The sequence below is a fragment of the Malaclemys terrapin genome, chromosome 7, assembly GCF_027887155.1.
Source record: "Malaclemys terrapin pileata isolate rMalTer1 chromosome 7, rMalTer1.hap1, whole genome shotgun sequence".
Taxonomy (NCBI): domain Eukaryota; kingdom Metazoa; phylum Chordata; order Testudines; family Emydidae; genus Malaclemys; species Malaclemys terrapin.
The window spans coordinates 91156182-91169063 of NC_071511.1; the positions used below are offsets into that span (position 1 = coordinate 91156182).

Genomic DNA, 12882 nt, shown 5'->3' on the forward strand with positions numbered 1-12882 from the left:
TGTCCATTTTTTTCGCCACCTTATTTGAGATAGCCTTCAGGACGGAGGAGGGAGGCTTGAAAAATTTGCAGCTGCGGGAGGGAGGGAAAAAAGGGAGAGAAGTATTTAAAAAGATACATTTTACAGAACAATGCTTATTCTCTTTCACGGTGAACAACACTATTCACATTACATAGCACATGTGATTTCGGTATTTTGCATCTTAATATTGAGTGTCTGCGGCTTTGGTGTTAGAGATCACAGACGCAGGTCCGGGCAACAGAATTTGGCTTGCATGCGGCCATGGTAAGCCATTGTCTTTCAGCTTCTGCAGCCTTCCTAAAAGCAGCGCCCTCCTTTCCCACATACCAAGCAACACCCGCTGAGTGCTGCGGTTTTCCTGTTAACGTGCAGCAGCAGAAACCAAACTAACCCCCCCATCCAATTATCTGGGATGATCGCTTTACCCCTCCCCCCACCGCATGGCTGGTATCAGGGAAGATCCCTGCTAGCCAAACGCGAAAAGCTCAGTGCCAATGATCCCCACCCCCCGCTTGGCTAACTGCAGGGAAGGATTTTTTTTCAGCCACAGGCAAACAGCCCAGTAGGAACGGCCACCTCTGTCCCCTTAATTAAATTCCCATATTTCAACCAGGTTACCATGAATGATATCACTCTCCTGAGGATAACACAGCGAGATAAAGAACGGATGTTGCTTGAATGCCAGCAAATACCGGGACCATACGCTGCCAGGCTTTGTCATGCAATGATACCAGATTACTTGCTGCAAGCATGGCGTGGTCAAGTGTCCTACCATGGAGGACGGAATGAGGCTGCACTACCCAGAAACCTTGTGGCAAGGCTTTTGGAGTACCTCCAGGAGAGCTTCATGGAGATGTCCCTGGAGGATTTCCATTTCATCCCCAGACACGTTAACAGACTTTTCCAGTAGCTGTACTGGCCGCGAATGCATCCCAAGTCCTCAGGGCAAATTAATCATTAAAAATTGCTTGCTTTTAAACCATGTTTTTATATTTACAAAGATACACTCACCAGAGGTCCCTTCCATCACCTCATTGTCTGAGATACTGCCGTGGGAGGGTACTTCAGTCAGCCTGAGAAAAAGATCCTGGCTCTTGGGGAGAATGGAGTACTGTGTACTCTACGCAAGCTCGTCCTCCTCCTTCTTCTCCTCCTCATCTTCCCCGTCCGCAGAATCCTCAGGCATAGCTGGGATTACCCCCTCCTCAGAATCCACGGTCAGAGGTGGGGTAGTGGTGGCGGCCCCCACCCCCAGAATTGCATGCAGCTCAGCGCAGAAGTGGCATGTTTGCGGCTCTGACCTGGACCTTCCGTTTGCTTCTTTGGTTTTCTGGTATGCTTGTCTGAGCTCCTTAACTTTCATGCGGCACTGTAGTGAGTCCCTATTGTGGCCTCTCTCCATCATGCCCTTGGAGATTTTTTAAAATGTTTTGGCATTTCGTCTTTTGGAACATAGTTCTGCTAGCACAGAATCCTCTCCCCATATAGCAATCAGATCCATTACCTCCCGTACGGTCCATGCTGGTGCTCTTTTTCGATTCTCGGACTGCATGGTTACCTGTGCTGATGAGCTCTGCATGGTCACTTGTGCACTCTACGCTGGGCAAACAGGAAATGAAATCCTAAAGTTCGCGGTGCTTTTCCTGTCTACCTGGCCAGCGCATCCGACTTCACATTGCTGTCCAGAGCAGTCCCAGTGGTGCACTGTGGGATAGCTCCCGGAGGCCAATACTGTCGAATTGCGGCCACACTAACCCTAATTCGAAATTACAATGTCAATTTTGGTGCTACTCCCCTCTTCGATTTTAAGAGCCCTTTATGTCGGACTAAATGGCTTCGTTGTGTGGACGGGTGCAGGGTTAATTCAATTTAACGCTGCTAAATTCGACCTAAATGCATAGTTTAGATCAGGCCTCTGACTGGAAAGAGAGCACAGCTGGTTCCTAGTGGCAAAGAAGAAAAGTAACTAGGATAATAATAGGGTAGACTGATAATAACAAGAATAATAAATCATTTTATGTTAACCAATATAAGTGAGCAAAAATCTCAGTTTGGAAAAACAAATACAAAATACCTTTCTTAAGAAATTCAGAGAAGGCCCTGATTAATAGGAAATACTTTATTTAAAATAAAAGTATAAATTTTATATAGACTAATTAAGCGCCAAAGAGTCTCCAGACCCTGCAAGGCCTTGAAGAGCTCTACAGCAGCTACCCTTTCATCATACAGCCTCTGTTTTTTTGCTATCACCATCAGCATTTCACCCAGCTGGCTAACAGCTGTAACTCTCTTAGCATCCCAGGGATATGTACTTCTGTACTTTGTTTAACATACCACTTGATAGATCATAAGGATTGACACAAACTGTAAAGCAATGGTTCTCAACGTTTTTCTTTCTGAGGTCCCTGAAACATGCTATAAAAACCTCCAAGGCCCACCTGTGTCACAACAACTGTTTTCCTGCATATAAAAACCCGGGCCACCATTAGGGGGTAGGAAGCAACACAGTTGCCCGGGGTCCCATGCCACAGGGGCGCCCGTGAAAGCTACATTAAAATAAACTTAACTTAGCTATTGGCTGAACAAGAAGTAGGACTGAGTGGACTTGTAGGCTCTGAAGTTTTACATTGTTTTGTTTTTGAGAGCAGTTATGTAACCCCAAAAAAATCTACAGCTGTAAATTGCACTTTCACGAGAAAGAGATTGCACTACAGTACTTGTATGAAGTGAATTGAAAAATACTGTTTATTTTGTTTACCTTTTATAGTGCAAATATTTGTAATAAAAATAAGATATACTTTGATTTCAGTTACAACACAGAATACAATATATATGAAAATGCAGAAAAACGTCCAAAATATTTAATAAATTTCAATTGGTATTCTATTGTTTAACAGTGCGATTAAAACTGTAGTTAATCGTGATTAATTTTTTGGGGCTAATCACATGAGTTAACTGCGATTAATCGACAGCCCTTGAATTAAACTTGACATTTTGCAGCTTGTTTTTTTTTTAAATAAAGTTTTTTCTATACTCTGTCCAAAATATGCAACTTTTATTTACATTACATGAGTCACATGGAGTTAAAGATTTGCTGGATTGGAGAATGCAGTTGTGCTAGCAGACCAACCAGGACTATGTTGTAGCTCACAGTTTGGGACCCCCTGCATTAGTTAACGGCATCCTTTTAAAGAAAATGTTTTTATTTAAGATATTAGTATTAGTAGAGATGAAATCAGTTAAATGAACCTCTATTAGAAAATGCTATTTATTTAGTTTGTTAATGTTAATACATCATCATATCAGGTTACAGTAGCTGAAAAATTAATCTGTTATACCCTCCCAGTATTGATTCTTACTTTCCCTTGCCTTTCCTCTGCTTCCCCTTTTAATTTGTTTTTCTAGTAGTGAATGTATCTGGGATCTGTGTGATACATGCATGGATAGATGTAGACTTTCTATAGCTACTTAAAATCAAATTGATACATTGTGTTTTCCGTCAGCACTGGTAAGCAAGCCTTGACAGATGATGAAGAGTACATCCTTCTTTTTGTTTTCTGATTCTGTATGTAAAACAAAATCCGATATCTAACAGGTCAGCAGTGCTTTTAAAGCACAGCTTCATGTTGAGTGGCAGAATTCCCTGTCAGGCAGGGGGAGGGCAGCAGGTGCATCTCTACAGGAGTGCAGCCTATGCTTCTTTGAGCACCTGCGCATGGCATCCCCCATCTTGTTCCTCTTGGGGTGACTTATGCCTCCAAAATACCTGGATCAACAAGTAAAGTGCTCCAAGGAGCAGTAGGATTGCTACTCCACTGCTGTGCACAGGCACCCGGGGGTGCATATGCCCTTCTCAGCTCCTGTTGCACACCTGTGGACTAACTGATCCTAATTATTTAATTACATACAGAGGTGGATATGCTTTAGAAACTGAAAACCGAACATGTGTGTCTATATGGTGTTTTGGAAGTTATACTATAAATAAAATGTTAAAATGTTGCTGAAAGCTACATTAGAGGGTGTAGCAATGCCTCTGTTCCTTACTCTGCCAGTTAAAATCTCAAAAATCATAGATCCCAATAATACTCTCAGTTACTACTATGAAACTCCATCAAATTGAATGGAATCGGAGGAGTAACAACAACATTTGGCTTAAAGCATATAATTATGAAAGTAACAATGCCATTAGAAATTGGTGGACATTCAGTTCGAAATTCAGCTTACAAATTGTTCTGAACTGGGGAATTTACATATAGGATCTGACCAGTGGTCTTTCTAGTCCAGTGTCTTGTCGCTGACCGTGGCCAATACCAGATACTTCTTAAGAGGTTTCAAGAAACTCCAAAATGGACACTTATAGAGTAACTAGCACATACACATCTTTTTTTCTAAACCTTGTCAGTGTTTGGTTTATTCCCTGATGCATGAAGGCTTATATCTAAAGACCCATGAAATTATTTTTATTTTAATAATGGTTTTTGTTCTATTTTGGGGTATTTCTTGTTAATTTGTTTATCCATTCCCTTCCCCCCAACCCGGGGGGTTGGGTCCTGTCTCTGGGAGGTGGGAGGCCCTGGTGGGGCAGCACAGAATGAGCATGTCCCACACTCAGTCTGCAGAGGTGGCTCTGACCCATGGGGCTGAGCATGGCTTTCCACTCCATGTATTGCAACCTGGCACACTGGGTCACAATGCCACTCACTCAAATTTGGCCTGAGAGGTGCTGCGATCTCATGTGCCAAGTCTCAACTCTGGGAACAGAGAATTGGTCCCAGTCTTATGGGACAGGAACCACAAGAGCCAACACTGTGGGAGTGAGTATTTTTGTTTTATTTCATTTTCATTGTTTTTCATGTTTTGTGTTTCACAAATGGGGCTCTACATATATCCATTCTAGTGTTTGTCCTAGATAAAGTAACTGTTGATGTTCTTCTTATTGGTGTAAAAACACACATAGTTAAGATTGCACAAACATTCCTATTCTAAGAAGTAATTTTCAGGCTCTGTTTGGAGCTGGTCAGGACTAGAGCTGGGCAAAATGTTGTAAACAATGAGTTTATTCCCTGAAAAATACAGGTTTGGGTTGACCTGTTATAGATGTGTTTGGCACAAATTCACCAAGTAGTTTTGGATGAAAAAGAATTGCTGGGAGCTAAATTCATAAGGGGACTTAGGCACCATTCACAGAGGACAAGAAGCAGACTGTGATGCTGCTGTCAATGACAGCCTTATGCCCAATAGCCCATTTGTTAGAACATTCACCTGGGATGTGATAGATCCAAATTCAAGTTCCTGCTCCAATTTGATCTTTTAATTATTTATACAAAGTGGAACAGCTTCAACTTGTAACTTGAAATTTGATGGAGCATCCCCATGCCACAAAGGTGTATTTTAGTGGTCTGGTGAAAACTGAATGGGTATGTCAGAGTTATAATAGTGGTTTAAAACTATATTTGCATAGTCACACAATTTTGTAATGCAATCTCTTAACAGTCTTCTCTGTGCAAATGGATGTAGTTTAGAAAAGCTTATAAGCAGTGCTGTGCCTTTTTCAGTGATGTCTGAGGAAGGAGGCAAATGTTCTAAGGTTGTGTAAAACTATTTCCTTCTATCAGTTTTATCAGTTTATGTTTTAGTTTCAGTGAATGTCCCCTTGTTCTTGTATTATGAGATTTATCTTCTCTGTTCTATTAATTATTTTGTATATCCTCACCCCTTATTTATATCCTTGTTGAACTAAACAGTTCCTGTCTTTTCAATCTTTCTTTATAAGGAAATATTTCCAAACAGCTAATCATTTTCATCACTCATCTCTGGGCCTCTTCAATGTCACCTGTATCTTTTTGGGGAGAATCCCTTAGAAATGAACATAGTTTTCCCAGTGGGGATAGGCCATAAGTCTATGTTATAATATTTTCCAATGTTGTTTTCTATCCCATTCTTTATACATCTTATTTTGTGCAAAACTAAGAAAGTATTTAAATATTTGTGCTGAATTCTTACAATTGTAAATATGCTTTTGCCTTACAGGGTACACCAGCAAGTCGTGTAAGATACAAAGTAGATGTCATCCAGTTCCCTTACAGTGCTAGCATTTTTGATGTAGAGGAAAATTCAGGACGTGTAGTAACCCGAGTAAATCTTAATGAAGAGCCCAGTACGATATTTAAGGTATGAATATCAGCAGGCATATGCATATATATTAATACAAATATGAAATATGACAAATGTTATTTCATTTATACCTTTGGTTTTATATTATGTATTATTTCAAATTTAACCAGTTTTCATTTGTGATTGAAGAAAATGTAGTTTGAATTAAAACCTTGTTTCCTCTTTTCTAAATATTATAGGGCTTACTGTTCTGGAGATAGTATTTTTGGTTTTGTTTCTTTAAATAAAACTATATCTATAATTAGTACAAAATTTATCCTCAGGGCCACAAATGGCCTACTAGCACTATATTTTCCTGTCATATAGGAGAGAGAGACTCCAAGCCCTCATTGTTTGCTTTCAGATTAGCAGAAACTATGAGAGCTGTGAATAATCTGTGCAGTTTCTGGGGGGAAAAGATTAAGAATGATCTCTCTCAGGTCTGTTAATGAGCAGTGTTGCTCGATGCCGACAGACAGACAAAGCCTCATCCAATTAGGCATAGTGGTTGTGACGTGGTAGTTTTGAATGAATGGGAGAATGGATCTTCAAGGCAAATAAGAACCACCTAAATTCTCCCCTACCATACACTCTATCCAACCCATTGACTTCAGTAGAGGCATATAGAGTGCAAGTCAGGGCAAGTTTGATTCCAGATGTGTCTGAGAATTCTCTTAAAGGGGCAGAGATGGGGAAGAGAAGCCTTCTCTCTGAAACTTGTGTAAGAGGTCGTACTGTGTATCTGTCTATGTATTTGTCTTGTATAAAGCCTATCAAAAAGCGTAATTAGAATGAAAAAGCTGTTTCTATTAATTGTCCCATGGTGGTAAGAAATTCAGCATAAAGTTTTGATGAAACTTTGATGGGATCTTCAGTTTATTAAAGACATACTCTAAAAAAAATTGCTGGCAAAGAATAATTTGACTAAGAATTACGTTTTTTGTGGTATTGTTTTTATCATACCTGAAGACGGAGGCTCAAATATAGAACAATTAGTGTTTTTCATTTGATTTGTTGGGTTATAATAGCTCTTTCTTAATCACACTTTTTCCTAGCTGAAAATGACGAAATGTCAATGGGAGAAAAATATATACATTCATCTTGTGATGATTGGGGTATTTTTGATGTCTAATTTCCTGATGTGGAAAATACCGTCTATCAAAATATCCTTAAGTCATGTTTTTCCCTTCCTTTTGTTTATATATTTTTGAAACTAGGATAGAAGAGTTGTTTGTTTATTTTTAAATGTAATGAAATAAACCTGACCGGTCACTGTTTCAGATTTCTGACATGAATAATGTTGCATTCTGTGGATTAATCTGACAACATGAAAAATTTCTCATTTGCTTTTGAGTCAATACTTGGATAAAATTTTCCAGAGGGGGAATTATTTTGTGCTCACATTAGTATTAATATGACATAGGCTTTCTATCGCCCCTCTATGCTTCCCATAAATTCTTCATTAAGTAGCCAAATTCTGAAGTCCAGCTACACAACTGGACACATGGCTGCTACATTCCTACATACGTTGTCTCTGCACTGACCCTACTGATTCTGCGAAGAGATGGGCCTCATGCAGAAGGGGGATAGAAGGGCTGTGCTGGAGTGAGGTGCAGAGTAACTCAAGAGTAGTGAATTCTTGAAATAAAACTGGGGTGTAGGCTGTCCTGTCATTTTCTGTCTCAGTAGTCTGGTTGTTGTCCTCTTACTAGTTGACAGCTGTGCTTCAAACCTCTCATCTTTGAGTGAGAATAGATGATCCTATTTACCAGCAACCTGGTTTGTCTCAGCTACGGAATCTAGGATTGAATAGGGATGGACACCAAATAAGCAATAAAACATGGACAGAAACAAGAATAAGCAAAGTACCCTTACTATCTAAGGAGATCTTTCTAATTTATTATTCTAGCACAGTGGTGGTCTGGTGTGACAGGGCTCGCCCTGCTGCCTGTAGCGCATTACTTGTTCTTTGGATATAGGACTTCAATTTTGAATTCTGTTTCCTTTCAGCTGCACTGAATCCACAGTTTGTTGAAAATTTGGAAATCTATATTTCTCAATCTGAAAAGCTTTTTTGAGGGAATTATTTAATGTTAAAAAGCACTATGGTACAGCAGGTTAAGTAATGTTCAGATTGCAGGAAGAGGGCAATCTATAATCAGAGAAAACAGAAAATCCTTATTACAAAATAGCATTAAAATGTATATAGGTTCCCAAAGTCAGGCTGGCTTGCCAACGTTTAATGTGCCATTTTGAATCATGAGACAGCCTTGCTCTTGGGGGATAACATCCATAAGTTGGGGGGCTGAAAAAATGGACAATATGTAATAGCCTATTATCAGGCACAGAGATGCAGAATCTCCAAAATGAGGATTTGTAAAATTGGGATTTACCTGTTATGGCAGAAGAGCAGAAATGGTTTCAACCTTATATTTGGTTTGATGAAACACCATATTAAGGAAATCCACTGGATAGTTTAAAGAATGTACGTTGGGCTGTCACTGTATTTTGGAGCCTGTATTTTGAATAAGAGAATATGTTGTTCAAGTTGCAACATATTTTTGTTTAAAGATTTCCTGAACTTTGCATGATCAGTTAAGCCTATAGTTGGTTATTGTTGTCTTTTTTACCTGTATATTATATCCCTATGTTATTTCATGATAGCATCTGTTTTGCATTTTTTAAAAATTGATATCCGATTTGTGAGCTCCTGAAAATGTAAAAGTACCGTGGATAGAAATTGACATAAAATTTCTATCCACATTAAATGAGTGACTTTTGTTTTGTTTATAGCTAGTGGTCATTGCATATGATGATGGTGATCCTGTGAAGTTCAATACCACCACTGTAGAAATTGCTGTATTGCAACCCTCTGTAATTCCACGGTTTACCCAGGATGAATACAGGTATAGTGTGTTTCATTTCCATCACTAGTACTTCTCCTGATACATTTGAAACAGCTGCTCTTTGAACTCCTATCTTATGTATGCTAGTGATTATTACAGTGTGCTCCTAATGCCACTCTGCGATGCTTCCTGCACAGTCCTAAATTTATCACTGTAAATTATTACAAAAATGTACTAATTTGTAATGATACGAGAGGCTAACAATGTAGTTATTTCATTTTCAGTCTCATGTTATTGAATGTTATACCTCTTGACAATTGGTTGGACCAGGCTTAGAAAGACTGACCATATTTACTGATTATGCTGGTGTAATTAAACTTTTATTACATCGGTGTGGCAGTTTAGACCAATTTTTTCAAGTGACAAATTATTTGTAGCGCCTCAATTTTTGTGTGCACAAGATGAGACACATTAAAGGGGACTGATTTTCAGAAAGTGTTGACTACCATGAGCAGAAGAAACTAATTTGGCTGGAGTTACACAAAGGGGAGAATACCACCTCTGCCTGAACATATCCACCTCTTTGTGAATGCACTGCCAAGAAGAGGGGGAAAATGTCACAGTGGAAGTCTGTGCCTAAGTCAGTGCTAGTAGAAGCATCATTAACTGTGGCATTGTTAACCTGCAACTCCTTGGGAAGGGGGAAAGAGTTGGGAGGGGTGTGCCTGCACATATACAAGCGTAGGGTGACTGGGAGGGAAATAGGGTGGAAGAGCTGCACAGACAACATCACCGTACATAAGTTCTGGATATGGATCTCTTTATCTGTAGATCCTGGAGATGCATAAGTTTAGGAGGCTGTGCGGCATGCCTTCTTCACAGACCTCCAAATCCTTCCCTCTAGGAGGAACAGTTTGAAGGAAATTTTCTTGAGGTGAACTTCTCAGAGTTCCCTGGCTCCCTTTAATCCTCTCTCCTGTATAAATCTGCAGGAAGGTATAATTTAGCGTAGAATTTCCAAATTTCATTGTCTGTTTTACTGGAGCAGATGTGCAAAGAATAAAAGGCATCTGACTGAAGAAGTATATATCTGTTATTCTGTTGCTCAACACTGTGTTTTACCTTGTGGTGATCATTCTGGAGTACAGGATGCTGCCTTGTTTCACACTGCTATGCTTGTTGTTGAGGTAGGAGAAGCAGTCCTGCTCCTGTCTATTCCCATGGCCATAGCAATCACAAAATGTAACTCTCTTACTAAAAATTGGTTGCATCATACTCTTATTAGTTCTGTATGTGGCACATACCTCTAAACACAAAGATTTCACCTTCTGCATTGATATGGGACTCAGCTGCTACTGCAGCACAGCGCCCCCAAGGTCTGTGGTCAGTGCTGAGGGAGGTTATGGAAACTGGGAAGGCCGCAATGAAGAGTTGACTTGCCTGGGAGGGATGTAAGTCTCCCTCTTCTGTCCCATAACCATACCTGTGCTATACTACCTTTCCTGTATTGCCTCAAGCAGGGCTACTACAGAGGTGAGGATTATGCCTCAACATGGCTCCTTTAGAGTCACACTGTGTGGGATCCATGTTGAGGGGAAAGATTCTCTGAATCAGAGTCACTGTGGAATTACAAGGGGGAATCCTTGTGAAGATTTAAAAACAAACTAACTTTCTCACAACTTTTAACCCAGGCAGGGATAATTTAGCCCCAAACGATGAAAAGTTTAAAATAAAACATAAAAATAAATAAATTAATGGAGATGTCCCATCTCCTAGAACTGGAAGGGACCTTGAAAGGTCATTGAGTCCAGCCCCCTGCCTTCACTAGCAGGACCAAGTACTGATTTTGCCCCAGATGCCTAATTGGCCCCCTCAAGGATTGAACTCACAACTCTGGGTTTAGCAGGCCAATGCTCAAACCACTGAGCTATCCCTCCCCCCAACAAGCATTTGAGCAAAAACAAACAAACAAAAAGGCAATGATATCTGGTGATAAATAACTGTGCTTCAGGCACCAAAAATTCATATTGACTGATGGAAGGTCCAGCCAACTGTCACATCAACAGAGTTTGAGACTAGAGCATCTAAAATAATATGCAAATGTTTATCTTTTTCCAGTCTCATCTAGATAGACTAGCAAAACATGCTGCAATCTACTTCTCTAGATTAGCCAGGGTATTATTGGTCAGTACAATCTTGTCACAGCCTCCATTTTGACTTATAAAATGTCTCCACAGCTCCTGGGTATTAGCAGGCAATATCCACTGGAAAAGTTCAAGGATTGAAAATGGCACAGTTGAAACCGTGATTATTTGGAAGGTTGTTCCCATTAAGAGCACAGTTCCCATGGTTTGCCTAGAATGAAGGATAGTTTGTGTGAAGCTTAGTCTTAACCCCTTTTTGAAAATGTTAATCAAAGGTGCAATCAAAGTCTCCAGGTATGCAAACTTTAGCTGTACTCTAATCTGGATAATTTTCATCCAGCCTGTATACACCATTCACATTGCACTTTTGAGTCCCGATCCTGACTGAGGCCTTTTGGGTGTTTCCATAATACAAATAATAATAATCAAAAGGGTGACAGGTAAGCAAACTTTATTTTACAATCTAATAATTTAATAAAGATCAAACCAATTTTCTTGAAAATTAGTAATCAACAAATACTTATGACTTTGGACTGCTTAATTTGCAACATTTGATTATGGAACAAATATTTACAGCTAATTTATACCTTCTTGAAAATGAGGGATTCATATTTACAGAAAACTGCATTAGGAGCCCTATATTTGTAGAGATTTATAACCTAGCTGTAAATATTTACTCCAGAATGAAATGTAGTGAACTAATCAGTCTGAGGTCATCGATATTTTTTGTTTACTAATTTCAGGTTTTATTAAGTTGTTAGAGTATATAATGAAGTATGCTAGCCTGTGAGCCTTTAGATTTACTACTATTATTATTGTTTGTTTATATTATGGAAATGCCCAAAACATAGACATGAGCCAGGTTACAAGGTGGTGTAAATCAGTGTAGTAGTATTAACTTCAGTGCAGCTATACTGAAGTACACTAGCTTAGAAATTGTAAATAGATTAGGCAAATAACAATAATGAGCATTTTATTACCATAGCTGAAAATGGAATCAATATTTCTGAAACCAATAGTTTTTTTGAAGCAAGGTAATAAGCTACAAAATAAATTTGCAAAAATCTAACAGAAGGGGATGATGAGGAAAGATTACATTTTGAGGATTTACATTTTAAAACAGCAATATGAAATTCAAAGGAATAGTATAAAAATTCAAATTGGTGGTTTAAGCAGAAAGTTTTCCTTTTAGAGATCTTATTTCTGCTGTCTTTCGTATTTTTCATTTAAGAAAACATCTCACTAAATTTACAAAGTGTAGTCAGATGGACTATAAACTGTAACAGAAGCTAGATCGTTGTGTAAAATTAATACTGTTTTCCTTCTTTCATGTTAATTTCAAATGGATGGATATTTGTGCTGAATCTAAAAAACCTCTATAGTAGAGGTAGACATATTTTATTACTTACCTTTATGATGAAAAGAATAGGTTATAGCTCTTATAGTTGTGTAGAAAATCTTCTGATGAAGTACTGTTGTAGAATCGAAGAAGGGTATATAAAAGCAAGTGTATTAACTGCCTCATCAGTGCCCACTGGCTCTGAAGCCTAATGATAATTATGTTGTGAGCGTTGTTAACTATTTCACTGATTATTATTTTAATACAAACATTCAATGATTATGGAAAGATTATGGGATTGTGGGCAGACCTCGGTTAGTTTTCCATCACTTTTTTCCAGTCCTTGATTAATCCAGCATTCTGTTTTGTTTATAAATTT

General features: G+C 38.9%; 1 protein-coding gene across 1 annotated transcript in view; it reads left to right on the forward strand.

Moving 5' to 3' along the window:
• Positions 1–12882, forward strand: part of PCDH15 (protocadherin related 15) — a 1464924-nt gene that overhangs the window by 1297514 nt on the left and 154528 nt on the right. Inside the window, exons 24-25 of the mRNA XM_054035363.1 lie at positions 6052–6192; positions 8968–9080. Of these exons, the coding sequence (XP_053891338.1) occupies positions 6052–6192; positions 8968–9080 (254 nt within the window). The remainder of the gene's footprint in view (positions 1–6051; positions 6193–8967; positions 9081–12882) is intronic.